Below are 26,074 nucleotides of genomic sequence, written 5' to 3' on the forward strand. Positions count from 1 at the left end.
TCCCCTTAGCTTACTGAAATCAGCTTTCTTGAAATCTAGAACACTAACCTGACTACCTTCAGTTCTTCCTGCCTGCAGTATGAATTGGAATATGAATTCTAGGATCACATGATCACTATTTCCCAAGGTTCCTGCAACTTCCACTCCTCAACCATTTATTCCCTGTTAGTAAGTATTAAACCCAGTGTAGATGATCCCCTAGTTCCCTCCTCCACTCACTGGACAATAAAGTTGTCTGCAAGGCACATCAAGAACCCGTTGGATCTCCCACATGCTGCAGAGTTCAACCTCCAGTTGATTTCAAGGTAATGAAAACCCCCATTACCTTAGTGGTGTGCTTCCTGAACCTCCCCTGGCTATCTGATTTGCAAAGATTTCATCTCTATCTTCCACTTACTTTGGTGGCCTGTAGTACATGCCTACAACAGTATCATCATTGTTTCTTTTTCTCTTAATATTCGCTCACATGCTTTTGGCAGGGTTTTTATCCTTTGGCAATTCTTTATGTATAATGCAACCCCCCTCCCCTTTTGTTGAGGTCTTCCCATATTGTTTCAGTTTCATACGTTTATTTGCAACCATAGGTTTTAGCAAAATCCCTCCCATATTGTATTACAATCTTGAGTTCCATCCCACCAGGTTTCTATAATACCATCAATGTCATATTTGTCATCTCCCCTTTCTCCCTGTTTGTTCCCCAGACTCTAAGCATGGGTGACAGGCATCTGAGCCCTTTAGTACTGCCCTCCTTAGGTTTGCCTGCTGGTTTTCCTGGTGTATTCTCTCTTTGCTATGCAGTTTACTACCTTTAGGCTTATGCTTTGAGTGTGGTTCTGGGTATTACTCTCCCTCTCAAGTTGGCCTGACCAAGATTTTTTTTTTTCCAGACACAGGCTTACAACTCTTGTGAGTCCATCTTTTACCAAAAGTCCTTCCTGTAGATACTGTAAACCATGTTCCAGGAATCCAAAGTCTTCTCAATGACACCATTTCTTGAGCCAGCAGTTCAAATCCAGAATCTCCTGTTCCTTTATTGGGCTATGACTTTCAGTTGGAAGCATGGACATAAACAATACCTGTGCTCCAAACCCTTGTGCCTTTCTGCCTAGCTCCTCATAGTCCTTCAATATTCTTTCCAGGTTCTTTCTGGAAGTATCATTTGTTCCAACATGAAACAGAAGAAAAGGATAGTGGTCAGTAGATCTGCTTCGTCAAGTCAGCCTCTCTGTCACATCACAGACCTTTGTACCTGGGCAACAACGCATTTCCTCTTAGCAACAAGTCACCCATCACCACCACATGCCTTTTCCTCTTTGGGGCAGCTGTTGGATTCCTCACCATTGAGGAAGCCCAAGCTTCTCTCCTTCCTGTTCCTGGAATGCTGGGCAAAAACTCTTCTCCAGAAATGCATGAGTTACCCTCTAGGGGAGGTCTTGAATTTGATTATGCAGCTCCAGTGATGGACTGCCCCTTGGTTCTCAGTCCTCTAGTTACATGCTACCAGGCCAGAAGCCATCATCTTCCTTGATGAGTCTCAGTATTGCCAGACATACCTTCAGACTCTCCAGCAACACAATGAGTTTGCACTTGGTGCACGTGTTGTTGGAATTCTCCTCAGGCAGGAATAGAAACATGGCACATGCCTTGGAGGTCACCAAAGAACGTGCCTCCTTGTCTATGCCTATAAGTCTTCAGAAGATTGTGCAATTCCAAATAGTTCCTTCCTTTGTATATTTCCTTCTCTAGGCTCTCCATAAAAAAAGGGAGGGGGAATTAATTGATTTGTTAAGTTCTGGCACCTAACAATGTGCAATCTGCTAGTTTGAGCTGATAAGAAGTCCAGCTTCTCTGCTGCTCACGGTGACCTTCTGCTCACTTCCCAGAATACCTTACAATTATGCAAATTATTTTGATAAGTTGGATGTGACAGCCATTGACCTCCAAGGAGTTACTCTCAGGTGGCTGAATACAGGAGGGCAGTCTCTCTGGTCCTTGGTAATTTTCCAGCTCCCCAAGGGTATGTTAAAATGTCAGAACTGTTACAAAACTGAAGTTTTTCATTTCATTTTTATTCTTTCCAACGCAAATGGAAAAAGATTCTGTGAAGAAACTTGGGACTCTCCCAAATCTGTGGACAGCTTTCTGAAAACTGAACAGAACTAGACCAAATCTGGTGTAGAGAGAAAAACTGACAAAAGAAAGATGGAGTTGAAAAAATGGGCTGCATTCAGCCCAGGCCTGGCAGAAAAGAAAACCCAGCAAGATCTCTTACTCATGGGAGGGGCAAGTAGGCAGCTGTCAGAAAGTGGCTGACTTCTCCATTCTAAGCCACCTTCCACTTCCCTCCAGCTCGTGCGACCAGGGCACCGCTATTTTGTAGGGGCTGGAAATATTCCACAAGTCAGGTTCTGCAGGCTTTCCTTAACTCGTTTAGGGGCAAAAAGGCGTGACGGGGATGAGGCTGAGAACGACCTCGCCCTCCAGGACACGGATATATTCAGGTCACCTCAATCGCGAGTGGGGCGCTTGACTGGAGGTGCTTTGGCGCCGAGGCTGCAAGGCTCTGTACGCCAGCTGTACTGCGGGATGGGATGGGATGGGATGGGATGGGATGGGATGGGATGGGGGGGGGGCTGAGCAATTGCCGAAGAAGCGAACCCAACCGGGAAGGTCTGCGCGTTGGGACGAGAGGACCGCCGGCTGCGGAAGACGGACCTTCTCCCTGCCTCCGAAGCAAAAACAGAAAAGAGGCGAAGGTGGCGCACCAGATCCGGCAGCTCGCAGGTGCGCTTGCGGGCAAAACCCCGCGCGCGCTTCTTCCAGGCCCGGGACGGTCTGGAGAAAGTGCCGCCGGCGCCGCCGCTTTGGTTTCTGAACTGAGGCGGCGAAAGCTGCGCTCCTCCCTTTTTGGTGTGGAGGAGCTGCCGCCGCACCTCCTTCGCCCACGTCACGGGAGCTTCACTCGCAGCTGCAGCTGTTTCTTCGCGCTTCCTTCCTCAGAGGCACCAACGCGGGCGAAGAGGCAGGAGGGGAACGCACGACCCGAGGAACGGCCACGTGCGCGCGCGGCCCGGCCAGGTGGAGGCAGCTTCCCCCCCCCCCCACCGGTCGGACCGCGGCGAAGTAGGAACCCGCGTCTCCCCGCGCCATGGCGCTCTGCTAAGTAGAGCTCACTTTTCAAAGCGGCAAGTAACTTTCCGCCTGCCTGTCTTCGCCCCGCGGGAACTCAGGGAGACGGGGGTACCCCTTAACTTGAGAAATCGAGCCTGGCCAGCCTTGAGCGTCTGCTTGGGAATATTATCCTCTGGACGGTAATGTAAATACCCTCCACCCTCTTCTCCCCCACCTCAGTTTGGAACTGGCTTGGCTTTGCTCTCCAGAACCCGGTTTCGGAAACTGTCAGGCAGCTCGTAGATGCTTCCTGTGATTGCAGAGGATGTGACTGACTATTTCCCGAACTTAATTTTAGCACGGCTGTATAACTTTTGCATCACTCTGCCTTGCACAATGCAAGATACCTAGTTTGGTAAAAAGGTTTCGTTTCTGGGAGGCTGGCCCTAAGAGGTTGGCTGCTGGAATAGCCCACTGGAGAAACACTTGTCTCTTCTCCTTTGGTTGTTGAAGGCGGTGCCCAGAGAATAACTTTACTTGATGATTGTCTGTACCAATTTTGACAGCAGGCTAAGTTATTAGCCATGGTTACCAACTACTATGGATAAGCCAGCATTTTAGCATAGCGTGTGGTTCACATTCAACAGTCCTCTGGTTTATTAATGTTAGCTTAGCTTGGTATGTAAATATAGCCCTTATGATTCCTCAGCATGTTGCATGAACATGCCTGTTCTCATGTAGTTGTCTCTTATGCAGTGGTAACTACCCTGAAGGACGTTTCCATATTGGTTTCTTCTGAGTATAAGTTTTGTCCTCAGAAAGAATCACTTAAGGAAGTTATCCAGGGTGCAGTCATATCCAGGCTGCTGACAAAGGTACCAAACCTGGTCTGCAAAAATCCAGTTAACTACTAGAGGATAGTAAAGTGTTGAGGGTTTTCAGTATCTCTTTGCTTCATCTAGTGATTGCCTCGATTTTTGCTGCATAGATATGATTGCCTTGGTGCTGACCTGTTGTCTGTCTACATAAGGAGCATGGGCATAATTTTCTGTGTGCAGTGCCAGGACAATACATGTGCCCAATTATCTAAAATCATTCATTTATTATTAATCATATGAATATTAGTGAAGTATTAATAATTTGCCGAGTTCTGGATTCCATGGATTAGAATAGGGTCAGAAGAGGGTGATGAGGAAGATGAAGGGGCTAGAAACTAAGTCTTATGCTGAGAGGGTGAAAGCTGTGCATATTTAGCCTTCGGTAGGTTATTAGGAGAATATGATGGTGCTCTACAAATCCTGAAATGATGTTTTATTGAAGAAGATCAGGATCTCCTCTCTGCAGGATATGGAATAATGGATTTAAGTTACAGGAAAGCACTTATATGTACTTATATTTTGTAGAGAATAAAAGGGTGGGTCTTAAGGTATATATAACATGAACAATGATATTGATAAATCTATGGAATATTTTATTTCAGATATCCTAGCTGCTACTAAATATTATTAAGTTTGGCTTTGGAAGCTGAGCTTTTTTCTGGATGAACTACCCAATTTTCTCTAACAGTGCTTTGTTAGATAGAAAGTAAAAGGATAAAATTAACTAATAGAATTTCAGTGCTTAGAGCCACATATGCTGAGAACCCAGTCAGGGACTCTTCAAAGGTCTTGAACATATCTGCACAGCCTTAGAATTAAGGTCCGGTACATCTGGATGATACCAAATTAAGAAAGGCTGCTGTAATGATGTGCCCACTGTGGCTGTGCAGTGCTTCAAAAATAATTTGGAAAAGATGCTTTGGAACTTGTGTGAGGATGAGCACAGGCTCTGCCTGAAACTTTTGAAGACAGGTGCAGTTTTTCCTAGAATTGCTTGTCTGCCCTTTGTACCTGCTATATGATTCTGTGCTCACTCTCAGGCGTTTCTCAGAGAGGAAAAGTGACATATTGGGCTTGGTTATTATGAATGTAAGTTTGATTCTGAGAACAGTTGGGTAAAGCTAAAAATTAACTAGACACTGTAAGAGGAGAGCTGTGTTAGTCTTCTGTTGCAAAAATTGGAAGCACCTTTTCCAACTAACAACATTTATTAAAAGGCATAAGCTTTGGTGAGCTGCAGCTCGCTTCATCAGATGTGTAGTGTGGCTAGACTGATGTGGGTTTTTAATTGGGACGAGGTGGGGAGGGCAAAGGTTGGAAGACAGGTTGGCTGTGCAGGTTACATGTGAGACAGATTACAAGTATCTTATCAATTAACATTGTGTTTGTTGAGACTTTCTAAGATTGGCTGAAACTTTTGATGTATATGAGTTCAACAATTTCATGTTCAATGGTGTTGTTAAAACCCCATTTCCCCAAAACAGTCAATAGATAACCTAGGCAGTTTTTAGATTTTCAAAGGAGATACTCGGAAGACAAATATTTGGGAGATGAGATTAAACAACTAAAATGATGCATTAGTGCAGAATGGTATATGAGCTAACTGCTTTCACTTTCAAACTGTCTAATTCTCAAAAACAGGAACCTCCATATAAATGTGTGGCCTGGGATGTATTAAAAGGGAAACCATAGCATGATCCTATCTGACATTAGATCAAAGGTCATTTAGAGCTATAAATCTAAATTGCTGGCTTGTCCTGGTTTATAAGAATATTGATACTAGCATAGCTTTCAACAAAATCTACAGCAAGCAATCAATTCAAAATAATGAAGGCAACTAGATAATACAGTGGTACCTCTAGTTATGAACGCCCCTCCTTACGAATTTTTCGAGATACGACTAGCTCCGGCCCCAAAAATTTACCTCTACTTGCGAACTCTACCTCAAGTTACGAACCGGATCCGCGGCCATTTTCCCTGCTGCCACGCGGTTGCGGCTTCCTGTGGGCGAGATCACGGTAGCAAGGAGACGTTCGGTGAGGCTTGTGGTGTGTTTTATGGCGTTTGGAAGGTTTTTGGTGTGCTTGTCAGCATGGCTTCAAAGAAAATGCAGAGCAGGCTGGCAACTGACTTTAGACAGGTTTTTCCCCAGAACTGAGCCTGCAGCTAAGAGGCAAAGAAAAGAGGAAACCCCTGAAGGAGATCTCCCCGATGTCCCTTTGGAGGGGGACTCTCCCTCCAAACAATAACTGCCTCCCCACCCCATTCTCCCTCTTCATACTGTGCTGTACTGTACTTTTTTTCATGTTTTTGAGGTTTAAAAATAAAATGCATATGTTTCAGAACTGTTTAGCCGTATTTACATTGAACCTTATGGGGGAAATTTACCTCGGGGTGCGACCAAATTTGGAGGGTGGATTAGCCGTGTGTACATTGAACCTTATGGGGAAATTTGCCTCGTGGTGCGACCAAATTCGGAGGGCGGAACGGATTAACCGTATTTACATTGAACCTTATGGGAAACTTTACCTCGACTTGAGACCAACTCGAGTTGCAACCAGAGTCACGGAACGGATTAAGTTTGTAACTAGAGGTACCACTGTACAAATCTTTACACAATAACATTATAAAAACATTACAATCTAATAAAATACAATGAAATTAGTCACCAAACCAAATTAAACAAGAAATCCATGCTTCACTAAAATTACTAAGAAAATAATGCAATGATATAAAGAATTTATAAACAATAAAATATCAATTTATTACCTGCTTAGTTAAGGATAAATTTTTTATAGTATTGCCCTGGCCATGGTAAGCTGCTTTGGCTGAAATAGATATATTCTTAAATACATTGAAATCAGTTGTCAGAAAAGTATTTGGGAGTTGGTGCCGTTGCCTAGAGGATATGTTTGTATGATAGAGCTTGTTTCATAATCCCTTCATTCAGACCTCAAGCCAGAACTGTAAAGATGTGCATGATGGCCAAATCCAGGTTCCAGGTTTATTGTTATCAAACGTGAGCTTTTATGCCTGTTCCTGTCTTATATAATTGATTTCTTTAGGAGTAATATATGGGAGTCAAGGATCAGATGTAATACGTTTCACAAAAGAGAAGGGGGAGCAGATGGCTGTCTGCCTCAGCATGCTGATCATTCACAGTGAGCTGGATAAGACAGCAATTCTGGTTTAATGTTATTCTTTTAACCACTGCCTGAATATATACATTGTGATAAGCCACAATGTGGTTTGCTTGATTTTGGCTTAGTGTGATGTATGAACCCATTCATTCTTATTTGCAAACTGTAGTTCATGGCTTGGTAGGATGTGAAACAGGCCAGTTGTGAACAGTCACTGACACAGAAGTTCAGCAAGGGAAGTTTAATGATTTTCAGTTTCCTTTAAAATTGCTCTTATGTTGTTCATAATATAGTTATTAAGCATGGTTAAATAGGAAGCGTTTTGGGTTTGAAAATCATAGATTTAGTAAGTAGCCTTTGTCTACTAAGAGTAGTTGCAATCTATAATATAGAAGGAGTTCTTGTAGAAATAGACAAGATTATATTTGTGGTATTCACATTGTCACTGTGGATATCACAAATGATATGATTATGTGCTATCAAGTCATTGTTGACTCTTAGTGTCCACATAGCTTTTCTTCATGATGATCTGTCCCTAACCTGGTCTTTCAGATTTTACAATGGTGCACCCATCACCCTGTAACAATCTCCCCACCTTGCTGCTGTTCATCCTCTTCTCTTTCCTTCTACCTTTCCCAGCATTACAGCCTTCTCCAGAGAGCTGGGTCTTCCCATACTGTGTCCAAAAGTAGGATAATTTGAGCCTGGTCATTTGTACCTTAAATGAGAGCTCCGAGTTGATTTGTTCAATGATCTATTGGTTTGTTTTCTTTTTGTCCATTATATTCTCAGGAGTCTTTTTCAATGCCAAAGTTCAACAGTGTCAATACTCTTTCTGTCCTGCTTCTTCAAAGTCCAGCTTTCACTTCCATGGAGTGTCACAAGGAATACAATTACTTCCACAGTTCTGATCTTTGTAGATACAGACACATCACAGCATCTGAATGTCTTTTCTAAGGCCTTCATGACTGCTCTACCAACTTCTATTTGATTGCTTGTTTCTTTACTGTTAATGGTTGACTCTAAAAGGCAAAAGTTATTCACCACTTCAGTGTGTTCATTGTCAGTTCTAAAGCTGGTTGCTCTACCTGTTGTCATTAGTTTGGTCTTCTTTATATTTAATTTTAGTCCCATTTTTTTCACTATGCTTCTTGATTTTTATTACCAGAGCTTGCAGATCCTTTGCATTTTTGGCTACCAGGGTAGCTTGATCAGCATAGTGTAGGTTATTGATGTTTCTTCCTTCAATTTTAAAACCACACTAATCTTCCACCCAGCTTCCCTTAATATATATTCAGCATATAGGCTGAATAAATAAGGGGAGAATATGCAGCCTTGTCTCACTCCTTTGCCAACCTGTAGCCAACCTGTAGCCATCTGTTTCGCCATGTTCTGTCCACATTGTGGCTTACTGGCCTGTATTTAGGTTCATTTAGGACAATGAGATGTTCTAAGATTCCCATTTTTCTAAGTGCATTCCACAGCTTGACGTGATTGACACAATCAAAGGCCTTTCTATAATCAGTGAAGCCCATACTGACTACTTTTTGGCCTTATGCAGTGTGCATCAGCAATAATGTCTCATATACTAAGCTTGTTCTAATCTAAAGCTAGCTTGAACATCTGGCATCTCTTTTTTCATGTAGGGCTCTAGTTTGCATTAGATGATCCTAAGGATTATTTTGCTAGCATGTGAAACTAAGGGTATTGTACGATAGTTTGTACAGTATCCTTTTTTGGTATTGAAATGTTGATTGATCTCTTCCAATGTACTGGGTACTATTTTATTCTCCAGATTTGTTGGCATAGCTTGGTTAGAATTTTTACTGATTCTTCTGTTGCTTGCCATATTTCTGTGAGTCTTCCATCAGTTCCTGTAGCCTTCTGACTTGGTAATGACTTGAGTGCTGATCTAACTTCATCTTCAAGTACTAGAGGTTCTTCTAAGTAGAGAATATCTTCTATCTTTGATGTTGACATCTCTACTGTACAGTATTTCAGTTTATTTCTTCCATCTTTGTTTGATTTCCTTTGAATCAGTTACTATCTGTCCATTGGCATCCTTTAGCATACCTATTTGAGGTTGGAACCTCCTTTTGAGTTCACATCTTTTGAAAGACTTTCCTTGTGTTTCCATGTCTGTTTCCATCTTCAATGTCTTTACAGATATTGTTGTAGTCCTGCTTCTTGTCTCTTCTAACACTGAAACTCTTTGTTAAACTGAAACTCTTCATTAAATTTCTTCCTAAGATTTTTGTCACTCTTGGCTTTGGCTTCTCTACTCTTCTTTGCAATTTTGATGGCTTGTTCTGACATCCAGTTTGCTTTCTTCTGTTTCCTTGGCAGTCTCTTTTCACATTCACCCTTAATGGCTTCTTTACATTCATTCTGCAGTTCCTCTGGTTCTCTATCAATGAGGTTCAGGACTTCAGAGTGATTCCTGATGTCCTCCTTGAAAGTGTTGGGTGTATGCTCAGGATCATATCATGGAAAATGGTTGGCTTTCTTCTTCTTTGGCTTAACTTGGAACTTGTTCATGAGCAGTTTGTGATCTGTTCCATAGTCAGCACCTTCCCATGTCTTTGAAAGTATAACTGAGCTCCTCTTTCTTTTAGAAATAAAATTGTCAGTCACAAATGGTATACTGTATACATAATTTTACATTTAAGTTTTTTTCCAACATAGATTTTCACATGCAGATTTCCTAATAAATTGGGCCTATTTAAAGACAAAAGTTTCTTTTAAGTGTCATGTGGCATCTAAGGATTTAAGACTGATTACTTAATCATAATTAGTTCCATTAATTATTCCTTGGCTTTTAAAGCTGCAACAATTAATTGTAACTGATCACTTAAAAAGGGTGCACAGACATTTGCTAGAACAATTTTCTTACTGTTCTTGGTGTGCATGAAATTGCAAATTGTAGCCTCACTCTAAGAACACTCTTCTGATGATGGACTTGAAATCATGATGGAGTATTAGCTAGATACTGACAAAATACTTGCAGTATTAATTATTTTATTAACTGCCACCCAACTTAATTAAAAAAATATTTCATTTTCTCCCACTTCTCATTTTTTCTTTTCAAATGGCCTGTATGAGAACATAGAGCTCTTTTACTGGCTAATCTAGTTGAAGACTTTCTATTCAACTAAGTCTACACATCATGCTAAAACATGGTTTGTCTTAATTAGAGTTAGTTGAGCAAGCCATAGCAGCCTTTCTCACACATAAATTAAATAAATAAATAAATAAATAATAAAATTCACAACATGTTAGGCTACAATATGCTTGGCTAGCTTGTAGCTTAATACGTTGTTCAAATCCAGCCAAAATATTGACCCCTTTGGGCCCATTCACATCAAGTGAGTTAAAGTGCTATTCACCTATCCCTGAGCAGGCACAAAACAGTGCCAGCATAAAATTTGCTGATCCCATTGCCAGTCCCTATTCTGCCTTATTTACATCTGTTCCATGTCACTGCTGAATGGCATTGTCCTGATCTGTGAACAGTGAATACTCAAGGTGATTGGTTTTCTCTGCTGGCTTTGCCATCCCTGTCAATAGATCTCCAGCCAACAGGAAAGTATCTACCAATGAGAAATGCAGCATAATGGTGTAGGTCTGACTTAGGGAATATATCTGGCTTCTTTAGGCAGATTTATCTGCTCTTCCTTCTATAACCAACCTGGCATAGTTATTTGTGGGATATTTGAAGGACCACCTTCTCCCAAGGGTATCTGCCCATGCTACATGCTCTGCAGGGAGGACACACTTCAGGTCCCTTCTCTGAAACGATGTCACCTTGTGGGACCCAGGAGGTGTGCTTTCTTGGTGGCAGCCCTGCTCTTTGGAATGATCTGGCTCCCCTGCCCCACCCCAATGTACAGCTGGCCCCAATCCTGCAGGCCTTTTGAAAGCCAGTAAAGGCCTGGCTCTTTTCCAGGTTGCTTGCCTCAGCAAAAATGGCTATATACTGTGAATTCATTTATGGTGTAAAAGTGTAATTAAATTTGAATGCTCATTCATATTTTTCCTTAAACAAATTCAGGTATTGAAATGAGCTCTTTAACTAAGTTTAAATGCATGCTAACCATATATTTGAAATATAACATTTCAAACATCCTGGGATAGTCTGTAAGGAAGCTTTTTTGTTTATAACAATTTTCTGAAATAACATTTTTCTTTGGGTGTGTTTAAGCAATACATTTAAATCCTGTTTTTAAAAAATGCAATGTTAAATTTGGAATATCATTTTTCAAATAATAGCAGCATAACAGTGAGTGAAAATGGTGACGATGAAGGGAATTATGATCTAAAATGAGTCAGATACGACTATGCTCAGAAAAAGGAGAAGCTATCTTAAACAGCTTAAACAGCAAGGCTATGCAGTAATCTGGATTCAAAAAGAAAAACGTGATTCAGAGACATGTGGGTGCACACTTTGTACCTCCTTAAACTCAACATGTATTTTCTCAGGATTGCACTGCAACTGTATGAGTCTGAGAAAAAGCCCAGTTTTTAAGGGGTTGCCAACAGGTGTGATGTGTGTCCCCACATCCATTCTGAATCATCTTTTCATATCCAGATCACTGTATAAGGGCTCCCTTAAATAGTGTAACCCAGCCTTTCCCAACCTTATGACCACCAGTGATAGTGGAATATAATTTCCATTAATTCCATCAACATAATCTAATGACAAGCTGACAACCTGAGATTCAAAGTAAACATATGTTTGAGCTGACACCCAAAGTCTAGATATTTGGTTTTTAAAAGGCATAAAATGTACATGATATATGCCAAATTTTAAGTAAGTAACATTTTTAGAACTCAGTTCAGAGAAAATAGAAGTTATAATTGACAGAAACCTCAGTAGTGTGTTCTTCTAGTCAAAGTTAATAAACACTTAGAACACTAAGACATTACAAATCTGTTTACTTATGACAGCATTTTAAACATGTTCATTCATGTCCTATTAAATTTACTGGGAAATATTGCCTAGTAAATGTGGTTTGGGTTGTGGGTTCTTTGGTATAGTTTTAAATGTCATAATCCATCTATTTATATGAATTAGTCAGAATTACTGTTAAGGTCAATAACATATTAAGTTTTTACATGCACAAATGTCAGTAAGCTGTATAATAGACTTGCTTAACTATAGAATTGTTCTTCATGTACACATGTACACAGGGAACAGTTTTAAATAGGGTGAATATGATGGGGGACAGCTCTGGGTCTTCCTCTTAAGAAATATTAAGGAAGTCAACACAAAATGTGTACTGGAATACAATACTGAAATATTGCAGCATCAATATTTTATTTGGTTGCAGAAGTGTAGACCAGACAAAACAAAAAGAAATGACATTTATGCCATGGAGGAGATATAAGAAAATAAAATACTTACAAAAATAATAGGAAAAATTGAATAATAGCAGCTACCAAAAATCAAATAATTTAAGTGGCTTATGTTAGAATTTAAGGGTTTACCATAAACCATAAGAAAGACAGCAACAAGGAATTTTGTGAAGAATCTTTGAATACTGGCAAAGGAAATTAAGATTGAAAGTGGGAATTACTCTTGTTGACTATTATTGTCAGTAGGTCTTTGTCTTAGTTTGTATTCTGATCTGTGTGTGGTCAGCAAGATTATGAGTCTTTAAATCTATGTAACTCTGTATTCTTAGTGTTAATAGATTAAACTTTGATTAGTTATAACATGGTTGCATTGTTCAGTTCAGAGGACAGTTGTATTACAGGGATCAGGTAAAGTTGTAAATGATCAGCTCTATGTGACAAGAATTGTGGGAGCTTCTCTTGAATGAAATGCTAAGTGTCTGAGCTGCAAAGCGTTTAGCATGATAGCATCTGTGTAGTTCTGAACAGCAAGATTCAACATCTAAAACAACTGCAGGAAAATATTAGTTCCTGCTGTAACAGCCTCAATTTTGAAATGTAAATACTTCATTACTGCAATTAAACTTTGTTTTTTGCTTTTCAAACGGTCAGGGGTATCCTCAGGGTAGAGTTAAAAAAAAAAAAAAGTCAAGATGGAGATCACAATGGTGTGATCAAAGTTTTGCCTATTTTTATGTGCATCGCAGTGCGCATAAAATACAGGTGGAGCATCAGTTGGAAGCATGACAATTGTTTAAACGAAGTAATATTATAATGTAAATTTTAAAATTGTGTGTGAGGTTGAGTGTACACACACATTTATGGGATATCTTTGGATGACATGTGAAGTCACAGATAAGGCTTATCCGCTTGGGCTGGCCTGCTGCTCTCATGTGTGTCTTCAAGATACTGCTGAGCACTGCTGTGCAAGAACATCCCCCGGCTCGCTTTCTAGCCCTGTTGTGGAGGGGTGTGTGTGTGTGTGTGTGTGGAGCTTATTGTGTCTTCTATATGCAGTCATAAGGAAAATATGTTTTCTTTCCGGTCTGCATCATTTTAACATTGCATTAAGTTTTTTTCAGTGTTAAAAAAATTAAGTAATCATACAGCTGTACTTAAAAATATGCTTAAGCACACTTATCCAGTTTTAAAAACTGATTGAAGGAAGTGGTTAAAGTGCTATGCTGCCCCAAATGTGGAAGTCAGTTTTAATTCTGCTTATTACTAACAGGGGAAATTCACTAATTGGATAGAAAAGACTATTGTAGAAGTACCCTCAGTGGTGATGATTTAAAAACAAGATGATATATTGAGGTTATTTGTTATTGTTTGAGTGTGAGATAAATGTTTTGGTTTAAAATATGGATTCATAGAATAATGTGAATCAGTATAGAGATATCACAGAAAAATTATTTTTTTCACAGGGTTTGCTGCAATATTCAACTACATCTTTAGCACATGAGCAGGCACAGATAGAATTATTCCCCATCATTTTAATGGGTGGACAGTTTAGTATATGCAAAGGATACATAGAAATAGGTCTGCATTATCATGGTAGCAATACACTGTAGCAAATATTTTGTATATACTATGCATGTGGGTATCAGAAGGACGATAGAAACAAGAAACCATCCTCTTATTACCAATTACTTCTTCTGATAGTCATAATTTTCATCTGCAAGCATGTTTTCTCCATTAACTGAAAAAGCCAGTGGTTTAGCAAGATTTGTTTGCTTGCCGTACGGCATATGCAATAAAGAGTGAAATAAAAAATAAATAAGAGGCAGTTGAAATTAATTATGCTCAGTAGCTTTCTAAATACATCCCAATTATTCAAACAGCTGCCTTAAAATGCTGTTCTTTTTCTGTTCTTTATGTTACAATGTGCTACTTCATATAATACTATAAAGTATTATGTTATACTGCATAAAGCAGTGTTGTCCAAACTTGGCCACTTTAAGATGAGTGGACTTCAACTCCCAGAATTCCCCATGGCTGGCTGGGGAATTCTGGGAGTTGAAGTCCACTCATCTTAAAGTGGCCAAGTTTGGACAACACTGGCATAAAGTAACAACAAATTTAAGTTTATGCTAAAGCTCACATGACACACACACACACACACACACACACACACACAGATAAATAGAGATTTAAAATGTTTCTTGTTTACTACAGAAGAGTTTAGAGAGGAAATCAAGAATGAAATGGTTGTTTATAAGAATACATATTTTCAAATATCTTAACCTTTTTCTCCTATTTCCTTCACAGAGAGAAATGCTGCTCCTTCTTCTTCATATAAAGATGGCTGCACATTTGATAGAACGTTGTTAATCAGAGATACCTGATAATTGATACAAGTAACAGAAAGATGTAAAAAAAACTATGCTGTTGTGATCAGGTAGGCCAGATGGTGACTGCACAGTTTCCTATATTACATTAAAAAAGGGGGGGAAAAGGTAAAGAAAACTTCAAAAGATAGGTCTAAAAATGTGAATCTGAAACTTGCTGAAACATACTTTGCATTTCACCTTTTACTTTTTTTAGTATGTTAATGTACAGTATATGTACCACTATGGCAGAGATTTTGTGATATTTTATAATAATATTTTGTACTGATTATGTTATAGTAGTGTATGGCACTTATTAAACCAGTGAGTATTGATAAGTGTATTATATAAGGTAGATTTTTTTTTCTTTTTCTTTCTTTCTTAGTTGGGATTTTTTTCTAATCTTTTCCTTTTCCTTTTTGGAGGGGGTCTATTATTTTTTTCTTTAAGTTAAGATTGTTTTGTTAATTCTGTGGCTTCTTTTAGTGTGTTTAGGTGTTTTGTCAATTTTTTTGTAATTTGTAAATAAAATTTTAAAAATTTTAAAATTTACACTTCATAGTTTGGATACTCAACTGTCTAATAAACAAAGAAGTAAAAGACACTATTTTTGTCTTTGGGGAAGAACTTTTGGACATTTTTTCCAGTTTTTTTCCTCCAGAATCACCACAGCTTGATGTAAATTTCCTTCAGTTAAAAAGCTGAAATTTCTAATTTTGTACTGCTTATCCTAGATCACAGATTGTTAGCCATGCAAGGTAGACCAGACAAGGAAGCACAGCCAGATGAGCTAATTCTACTTTATTCTAAGGTTATATTAATAGAATCATGCAAGTCTGAAAGTACATTTTTTCCCAGTCCCTTTTACAGCCCAAGAAACTAGGGAGGGTCCCTTCTGAGCTGCTTGCCCTGCTCACTTTCCTGCTGTGGGCTAAATTGCCTTTTATCTGACCATTCCCTTGCCTGCGTCCCTTTGCCCTGTCTCACATGGTCATTTCCACATATTGTTACACAGATGGACTGGGCCAACACAAAATGTATATAACATTCTTATGAGTTGCAAAACTAGGTAATCAGGTACAATATACGGACAAAGCTTTCTACTTTTAATAATGTCAGAAAAGAAACCAGGAGTAGTTGGAACAGAATTGGAGTAGTCTGTATTAGTCCATGGTAGCCAAAAATCCAGAGTCTGGTAGCACCTTTTCAGACTAACACATTTTATTAAAAGGGATAAGTTTTCATGAGCTACACCTCACAGAGCATTGCTGCATCATAGCTTAATAAATCAAAAATATATCTTAATAATTATGGTTACTTTAGAATCATATAATGTCCCTCAAAAGAAGAACTTAGTTGTATCTCCTAGGTCCCAATACTGTTGTGTTTCTCAACAGTAGGGAACTGCTTTTAACATCATAAAGTGTCTTTAACATCATAGTAGTCTTCCATGGAACCATGGAATAGAAATGTTATAAATCAGATCTCTAGATTTATGCATACCATAGCATAATAACATGACCAACTGATGTTGCCAACAAACAGCATGATTTAACAAGCACAAATGAATCTAGAATACATAAAAGCAAGACAATTAAAAGCATAATGTCTTCAGTGAAATTGGCATGTTCTTGCTAATGTATTAAACTTGCTTGTGATTCAGTTGAAGTGATACTGTGATTAAAATACTTTAATGTTATTTAGCACCTCTTGTCCAGAAAAAAATAAGGTAAAGATGCATTTGCACCTTACATCATACAGTACATTTCATACTTATATGAGAATATAAAAGAACAGATGGATTTTTTTAAAAAAAAGTAAGTTTACAGCTTAAAACTCTGCGTGTCTCCTAAGAAACAAGGGCTATGTTTAATGGAGGTAACCTCTGAGTAATAAATATAGAATTGGGATTTACTTTTGAATAGACATGTATAGGATTGTATGATGGTAATCTGTAAAACATACCAAGTAGGGGCCACTTGAATTAAGTAAAAGGCACATAGAGATAAACAACATCTACACACTATTCAAAAGAGACAATAAAAATGAAACAAAAGACCAGAACATTTCCTCACCAGCAATCATCACCCAGATAAGCAGAGGTTACCACCAAGATTATTAGCAGACATACAACTAAGCAGTAAACAATACCCTAATCAAGGAACTACCAGAAAAAAACCCAAAACCCACCAACACTGGCAGGGCAAGCTACTGCATATAAACAGGGAGCAAACCCCACTCCATTCTAGCACTGAAGATGTTACCTAGCCAGGTAATGACACATTTGCAAGAAAACAACCAAGTTCAGAGAACCCCAAGGACTCCACAGTTCAACCCTGAGCTACATATATTATCTTCTATTAGAATTTTTACAGTCTGCTTAAATGTTACAAGAAGTGACAGAAAGTAGAGTGGGGCAACCACTTGAAAGCCTCTGTCCATGGTGCCAGACACCAGCAAACTTAACATTTGGTGAGTGTTGTGGAGGAGGGGGAAGGTATTTTGCATAAAGGATGCCATAACCCAAGAAAATATCTCATTCATTACATTACATTAGTCTGATGGATCTGCAGTTGAAAGTTTAATCAGTACATTAAATAGGAAGTTATGGAGTAGGGTAAGGATTAATAGTTCCAAATTTCAGTTAAAACATCAAAAATTTACTAGCTTATTAATGTAAAATCTGATACTGATAAAACATCTTCCATTAAAACTGTAATTCCAAGGGAACTTGTAGCAATACACTTCTTATATTTGCATTTCTTTCTTTCAAATAATTATCTTGATGTAGGAAGTTGCAAAGAACTGATATGTGATTGATCACATATGACACTAGTGTATGCATCACATACACTATATGTGACATACATATACACATACATATGACAGTAGTGTATGCATCACATACACTAATCACATAGTATCACATGGGTTGCTTTTCATTTCCAGAAGTTACTTCTATGAGGAAAAACCTGTAATATTTTAGGCTTTCTTACAGTGCGTGAACATTGAGGTAATTGTTGATAGCATAATTAGAACTGTGACAAAACAAGGCAAAATTTACCAGAGACATTTGTATTTATGTAATGTGAGTGATCACGATACCAGTTGGTAGCATGACTCACTGGTTACTATAATGATCCTAATTCTGCCATTTGTTCACATGAGAAAACTTTCTAAAAGACAGGGGAAAATGGAGAAGGAAAAAGCCTTTATACTTCCTTACCAATACGCCCGTAAGAATGAGGACATTATTCTTGAAGGAAAAGTTTGGCAGAAGAGGAAAGAGTTTCATTTAATACCCATTAAATACAGACATTTACCAAAGCAATACTCTCTGGTCTCTTATCTGTAAATAAGTTGACAGAATTGAGCCACTGCAGGGGTCCTAATCTTTTGAGGGTCCATGAACATGTCTGCTATGATAGTGTGTTGCAGGCATTAAAAAAAATGGCTCAATTTAACATCTGCTTTGTTGGAAGATGTATTAGGACCCCTTATGAGGAATAGATCTGTCCTTATGGATCAGGGTGGGTAAAGCCGTTGGGCATGTCTTGCTATACTACAAATGTCATACAGATATATGTAACATATTATTCCTCTTAATTGCTCTCTGTTTTATAGTATATTTTGGTAAAATTTAAGTAGCAAATAGTTGTTTCTAAGTAAAGCTAATTTTCTAAATGATAGTATCTTCCCTGAAAATCAAATGCATCTGTGTAAGAGAAAATTTGCCTCATTGTCCAGTTGTTAAATAGCATTGAAGTAAGTATAGAGCAGATCTAGCTAGTGTGACCAGTGGTAAGGCATGAGGGGAGTTGTAGTTCAGCAACATCTGGAGGGCCACAGGTTTCCTATCCAACTATACCACATTGTCTTTGAATTCTGTCCTGATGTCTCTGCATATATCTAGGGTTAAAATATCATGTCTCACAGTTAAATCCAGACATTATGTGCTTTAAAGAAGGAGGTGCCTTCATTCTGCATTGTTTTTGCTGCAAACGTATGATTGTATTCAACATTTATTCCAGAGCCAGTCAAAAATTAACTTGGTTTACTCTTTATTCATTCATCAGTATATCTGAGGTCAAAGTGCTCAGCTTTCTACAGATTTTGAATAAACAATACTTTCTTTCTGGACATTGCTGAACAAGCCATTATACTGCCAGTTTCCATGTATGTGTATACTCTGCTGACAGTGTGTTTTAGAACTATCTCAGATCTGTTTCAACAAATTAGAGAGGAACTGATCAGTTGTTTGATGTTTCTTTACTGCTGACCTTTGCCCAGGCACTTAATATATTAGAGGTGGAATATTGCAGCCTTCTGGCGATATGCACATGGTGTTTTTTTTCCCTTATAAAGTAGTTTCTAAATGCAATATAATTGGGACAAGGTTGTTGTAAATCTACCTTTTCAATAGCAGTATGTAACATTTTTCAGGTTGAAAGCTACAATTGTCCTTTGAGTGATATGCCAGATATGAGAAACTAGGGAAAATTAATGTAACCGTATTTAATATGGTTATTTCCCATACCTTTAAGAAGTTTCCTTTTCTAAAAACTAAAAATTACAATTGTTGTAGGGGCTCTGTGGCTGTACGCAAAGCTTTATTGGGGCTACGGGTTAATAATATATCTTTTATACAAATGTAATAGCCCATATATATAGCCGTAGGTCTTCAGAAAATGAAGGAAATGTATTAGCACAATTTTAGATTAAGTAATACTCAGCCATTATTCAACTTCCTGTTCCTACAAGCATCTACATGTTAGGGCATTTTATTCTTCAAAAGTCTTTTTCATAAAGTGTCTGTTAGCCCAAAGAAACAATACATCTCATTAAAATAAAAGGGAAGATACTAGATAATACTAGATAAAGTATAATATTGAAATCATTCAAAACTACAACTGATATAAAGGTAATACATTCCTCAAGTTGCGATTGCCTTATTCCAGAATGCTTTTTTTTTTTTTTTTTTTTAACATTACAAGCTAGCCCACAGCCCTGGTGTCACCTGATAGTGTCCCACTGAAGAACTAACCAGGTCTGACACTCCTTAGGGGATTTGATATCAGCCAGAATCAGCTAAATGCTGTTACCTGACCTGCGTACAGCTTATGTAAAGTCATAGAATTAAGAAAAACCTCCAACAAATAGCAACTGCATCTTCTTTTGTGTTGAGTGGATACAATAAGAACACTACTCTGTACATTTCTTCTTTGTCAGGAAATGGCCATTTTTATCAAAGTTTCATTCATAGTTTCACATGCATTTTCAAAATCCTTCATGTTACTACCTAGATGTGGCCCAAAGTGATACATTTAACTGACATTCAATCACTGTATGTATTTTTTTCTAAGTTTTGTGTTTTTTAAAATAACAACAAAAAATGTTTATTGTCACTGGCAGATCACAGATAAAGGGGAAGGCAATTTAACTGTCCTTCCCCAACCTAATGCCTTTCAGACATTTTAGACTAAAATCTACTATCTCTAGCAGCATGGCCAATAGCTGGGAGTAATGGGAATTGTAGTTCATTACAAAGTGCAACTCACACTATGTTATTTTCTTGCTTCCTTGTCTCAATAACATCAGAGCCATTGACAGATTTCAGGAGGTTCCCTCACCATTGCTGGACAGGACAGAATGAAAGCTGGGGGTGTTATGCCTATTTTTAACATTTCAGACATACTAGAGCCAATCAACAAGATCCTACTATTCATCACAAGGTGAATGGCACACTCCTTGCCTGTCCACCTGACATTATTTCCTCTAATATTTTGGGTGGGGGTTACCTCCAAAATTAATTTTTATGATACTTTGTATTCTGTAGTGCAGGCATGCTATGATATGTTTCACTTTTGAAGGAGCAATTGAGGCAGTTTCTGATAGGGAAGGAGAGAGGTCACTTCTCCTGCTTAATGGGATGGAGAAGGGGCAGTTATGATCAGCAATACTTAGAGAAAGTATGGCAAGAAAGCAAGTGAAAGGATTTGGCCAAGGAGGCCATAGATGATCCACTCCTGAGGTAAGGCTGTAGAAGATTTTGAATCAAGAAAACAAACTTTTACACAGCATTACAGTATCCTGCTGGCAGTCATGAGAGAAATACAAGAAAATGTAGAAACACATCATTTTTGTTATCACAGAAACAGCTATCTTGCCAGCTTTTGTATCATTTATAAACATATAGAATGCTCTTTAATTTGTCTTTAACTCTTTCTTTTCACAGAATGAAGAAACGTAAGTGCTTCTATAATTCAGTACGATGGCGTGTCTTGATACTGTTTTTAACAGTCGTGCTGCTCTTGCTGCTTAAACTTCTCAAAGTTAATTGGATTTTATTCTTTCACAAAGATATTTACTTTGTAGAACCATTTTTAAGTGCATCATCATTTGTGAAAAACAGGTACAGCCACTTAAAAAAAAATCCCCAGTATGAAATTAATTGTTCCTCCATCTATGATCAAGATCCCATGGAGATTGGAAAGTCTTTACAGATAAAGAGAAAGAAGATTATTGATCTAGAAGATGAAGATGTTGTAGAAATGACCAGTAACTGTCAGGTATACCGAGCAATTAGAAAATATCACCTAAAGACTGTTTCTCCAGAAGAGGAGGAATTCCCTTTAGCTTATTCTCTGGTTGTTCACAAAGATGCCATAATGGTTGAGCGGCTCATCCATACAATATATAGCATTCAGAATGTCTACTGTATTCATTATGATCAAAAGTCTTCTAACACTTTCAAACATGCTTTGGAGAATCTGGCCAAATGTTTCTCTAATATTTTTGTTGCATCCAAATTGGAAGTGGTAGAGTATGCCTATATTTCAAGACTGCAGGCAGACTTGAATTGTTTATCTGATTTACTGAAATCTCCAGTTCCATGGAAGTATGTAATTAATTTATGTGGTCAAGACTTTCCCCTGAAATCAAACTTTGAGTTGGTATATGAACTTAAGAAACTAAATGGAGGTAATATGTTGGAGACCATCAGACCAAGCAGTAGTAAAAAGGAAAGATTTACTTATCACTATGAACTTCAGAAAATGTCTTATAGGAAGATGCCTGCAAAAACTAGTATTTCAAAGGATCCACCTCCACACAATATTGAAGTTTTTGTAGGCAGTGCCTATTTTGTTTTATGTCGAGCTTTTGTACAGCATATTCTTGGCAGTTCCTATGTTCAAGATTTTTTGGAATGGTCAAAGGACACTTATTCACCTGATGAACATTTCTGGGCAACTCTTGTTCGTGTACCTGGAGTACCTGGACAGATTTCAAGAGAAGCTCATGATATCACAGATCTTCAGAGCAAAACGCGTTTAGTAAAATGGAACTACCTTGAGAACTATCTGTATCCTCCCTGTACTGGTGCACATCTTCGCAGTGTGTGCATCTATGGAGCTGCAGAATTAAGATGGCTCCTCAACTACGGGCATTGGTTTGCCAACAAATTTGACTCAAAAGTGGATCCTATTTTAATAAAATGTTTGGCAGAAAAGATTGCAGAACAGCAAAACGAATGAGTTGGCTTAGCTTCTGAAAAAATGATTTATATACAGAATATTTACAGATGTCTCCTATCAGTATAGAATAGTTTTGAGTGGATCATCTGGTATTTTTAAAGTGAGGAATTGCTGGATGGAGCCTTTTTGCTTGTCAGACACATTTCTGTAAGGGACTCTCTGGTCTATCTTGGCAAAATGCAGATATATTTCTACATGTGCAACTAAAATAAGGCATTCCCTAGCTGAGCACTGAGCAATTGTCTCTATTTAAGATCCTTGGAACATAGATTACAGGTAGTCCTCGTTTAGTGACTGCTCATTTAGTGACCAGTCACCGTTACAATGGTAATGAAAAAGTAACTTTATGACCAAACCTTGCATTTACAACCTTCACAGGTCTGTAATGCAAAGGAAAGCTGAAGGAAGATCATAAGCCCAGTTGCAGTTTCACTTAGTGACTGCTTTGCTTAACAACCAAGTTGCCAGCCCCAATTGTGGTCACTAAACAAGGACTACTTGTACAACCTTCAGTAATAAAATGGTTCTCAATCCTTTTAAGTTTGGCACCTCCTCCCATTTACTTCCTATGTTCTCCCTTTAACTGGCATAGATTGTTCTTGCATGCAGCTTGAATGCTAATCCACAACTAGAAGAAAAAAGAAAGGAAGCAAGAACAGGATTGCTCTGATCTTTCAAAGCAGGGAAACATTAAGACAAAGCAGCAATCCTTCCTAGAAGAGGTTAGAATGAAATTGTATTGCAGAATAATTAGATCCAGGGCTCTTTCTCATGGCCATGTTAATGTGCATTCCTCCAGTCCTTGAGTTAGCAGAAAACTACACCAGCATAATTTGCACTGCCTGGCAATCAAGCTCAAATTTGCTTCAGTAACAAGGCTTGCAAGCAATCTTTACAGTTTTACTGTGGGACAATTTTAGGGCAGCTGTTGGTAAATTCCACTGGCGTCGTTTCCCTTCCACGCACATCAGCAGTCTGCAAGGGAAATTGCACTCCATTCCTTAAAATGTGGCACAGCAGTTTGGGGTGAGTGTAAGTGGCTTCCTGGGACAGGAGCTTGAGCCATGTTTCAAGCTGCCAGAGTGACAGGTCCCTTACGTGGAAGTGCCCTGCACTGGTAACCTGAATCTGAAGATGGATCTACCAGTCTTTAGAAATGCGGATTGCAAAGTGCAGGTCACAAAGGGTAGCCCCAGTGACTGAACAGGAGTTTGGCAGGTGCCAGCTGCAGACCGCATCAAGGCCACGGCTGTGAATTAAATTATAGATCATTAGTATGCCAAGAACTGTGTTGGGAGAAGATGGAAAACACTACTTGAAAACTGGAATAGCTAGAGACAAATTTAGGTTGCCCCCATAGTGAACTGGGGATGAGATAAAAGCTGTGTTATGAGGATGTATCCTCTAAAAATGGATAGTGGGTTAACTGTCTGCCACTGTGAGCAGGAAGCAAGGATGCGATCCCAGAAATGCTAGGAAATGTTCAACCCTTTGAGAAAGTGTTCAATCCTCCCTCAAGTTTTGGCTGATGTGGAGAAGTTTGTACCTGCATAAATTCTTGTCCCTTATTAAACCTTCGTTCCTACCTCCAGTCCCAGGACTATCTACACTTTCAGAACCATTGGTTTACCTCATGTAAAACATTTGATCAGATTTTATCTGTAGTTTTGCTTATTATCTTATTTACAGGGACTGAGCTGACATTACTTTGTATTTTGTTATAATCACGGATGAAATCTATGCAAAATGAATGAAAATGTTACTAAATTGGAGACTCAGTAATGAGATGTATGTTGTATGGTGCTTAAATCAGCTTTTCTATATAATTCAGGATGTATGTACACTGGGCAATTATAATTTACTTATTTAAATAAGGCTTATTTAATCATTTTAATATATTTGAAAAACTCTCTGGACTTAACACTGCTCAGTAATGAGAGATGCTTTTCCTCACATGAATTTCTTCTTCCCCAAAACTCTGTAAGAAAGAGAGATACTGCAGTCAGCAATGCTGGTTAAATGCAGTTCTCTCTTCCTTCTGGTGCCACCACTGTTATTGCAAGTAAGCAATAAGTACTACAAATAAAATGGTGCACAATTCCCACAGACTTCTCTTAGGCAGTGCATGGCACAGCACGTATTGATGATGAGACATGATGCACATTTCCTCACTCAATCCCTCTTTTTTAAAAAATTCTTTCAAGCTTAAAGCTTTAAAAAAAGCTTTGCGTCTGGAGGCTGTCTGGATGGGGAACAACAGGCTGAACCCTGGCAAGACGGAGTGGCTTTGGGTTTGGGGTCCTGTCGGTTCTGGGACTATACCATCTTTAGTGCTGGATGGAGTGGCCCTGCCCTGGACAGACCCAGTGCACAATTTGGGGATTCTCCTAGACTTGAAGAGCAGGTGGCAGTCATGGCTAGGAGGGCCTTCGCACAGCTCCGTGTTGTGCACCAGTTGTACCCTTTTCTGGATCAGGAGGCTCTGCTACAGTCACTCATGCCCTACTTACCTCCAGATTGGACTACTGTAATGTGGTCTACATGGGGCTACCCTTGAAGAATATCCAGAAGCTTCAACTGGTGCAGAATGTGGCAGTGCGGGCAGTTATGTGTGCTCCTAGAAGAGCACACATTACACTTCTGCTTTGCGAGTTGCATTGGCTGCCGATTTGCTTCCGGGTCCAATTCAAGGTGCTGGTTTTGACCTTTAAAGCCCTTCATGGCATGGAGCTGGGTTATCTGAGGGACGCCTCTTCCCAATCACATCAGCGTGTCCCATTAGATCTGGCAGGGAAGGCATGCTACATGTTCCATCTGCCAGGAAATTATATTTGGTGGGTCCCAGGAGGCAGGCCTTCTCTGCTGTGGCTCCCTCCTTGTGGAACATTCTTCCCCCTGAAGTGAGGCTCACCCCTTCCCTGCTTTCATTTAGGAAGTCCCTCAAGACCTGGTTGTGTCATCAGGCCTGGGGGTCTTTGGGAACCAGAGACATTCTTAGATGGCTCCACTGTAATTGATACTCTGCTCTCTCCATGGGGTTTGTATATTTTAAAATCTTTTAAAAAATCTTTTTAAAAATTGTGATGTTTTTATTTTAATAATAACTTTTTATCTTTTTATAATGCCTGTTTTTATTCATTTGTTATTTTAATTGTTGTACACTGCCCAGAGTCGCTTTGTGAGATGGGCGGCTATAAAATGTGAAGTATAAATAAAAATAAATAGATAAATAAATGAATAAATAAATAAAGATTGGCAAACCTGAACAAAGGTTAATATGCTCTACTCCAGTTTTCCCTTTTTCTTTGAAGAATATACACTTTCATATCTGTTTTCATTATTTCCTTTTCAACCCCATCCACAAATGATCGTTTTTATATAAAATTAGTTTTTCCCCTGTTATGTTTGTATGATTCTTTAAAATAGAGGTGCAAGATTGTTTTATAAAGGAAAGAGGAAGCATAGGAATTAAGAACATTAATTTTTGTTCCATCACTTTTTTAGCACCTTCCGTAACCTGATAAAGATCAGTGGGCTGGGAATGTTGGAAGTTGCAGAGGGTCCAAAAGAGGTGCATTACCCAAGGAACCTGAGTGAAATAAATAGTATTAATGTATATTCCCATTTCTGAGAAGAAATTGGCCTTGTATCAGTAAAATAACACGCCTCAGGCTTTATCTGAGGATTAT

At 38.8% G+C, this 26,074-nt stretch overlaps 1 protein-coding gene across 1 annotated transcript; it reads left to right on the top strand.

The window, feature by feature from the left end:
• The first annotated feature begins 2,672 nt into the window (after window positions 1-2,672).
• GCNT4 (glucosaminyl (N-acetyl) transferase 4) lies at window positions 2,673-25,680 on the top strand. The gene is made up of 3 exons (XM_025165531.2): window positions 2,673-3,311; window positions 14,792-14,921; window positions 21,086-25,680. The coding sequence occupies exon 3, from the start codon at window positions 21,087-21,089 to the stop codon at window positions 22,383-22,385; it is 1,299 nt and encodes a 432-aa protein (XP_025021299.1). The 5' UTR covers window positions 2,673-3,311; window positions 14,792-14,921; window position 21,086; the 3' UTR covers window positions 22,386-25,680.
• Window positions 25,681-26,074: the final 394 nt, after the last annotated feature.

The sequence above is a fragment of the Python bivittatus genome, unplaced genomic scaffold (assembly GCF_059951505.1).
Source record: "Python bivittatus isolate LINGU-HERP-01145 unplaced genomic scaffold, Pbiv_v1 ctg000850_np1212, whole genome shotgun sequence".
NCBI lineage: Eukaryota > Metazoa > Chordata > Lepidosauria > Squamata > Pythonidae > Python > Python bivittatus.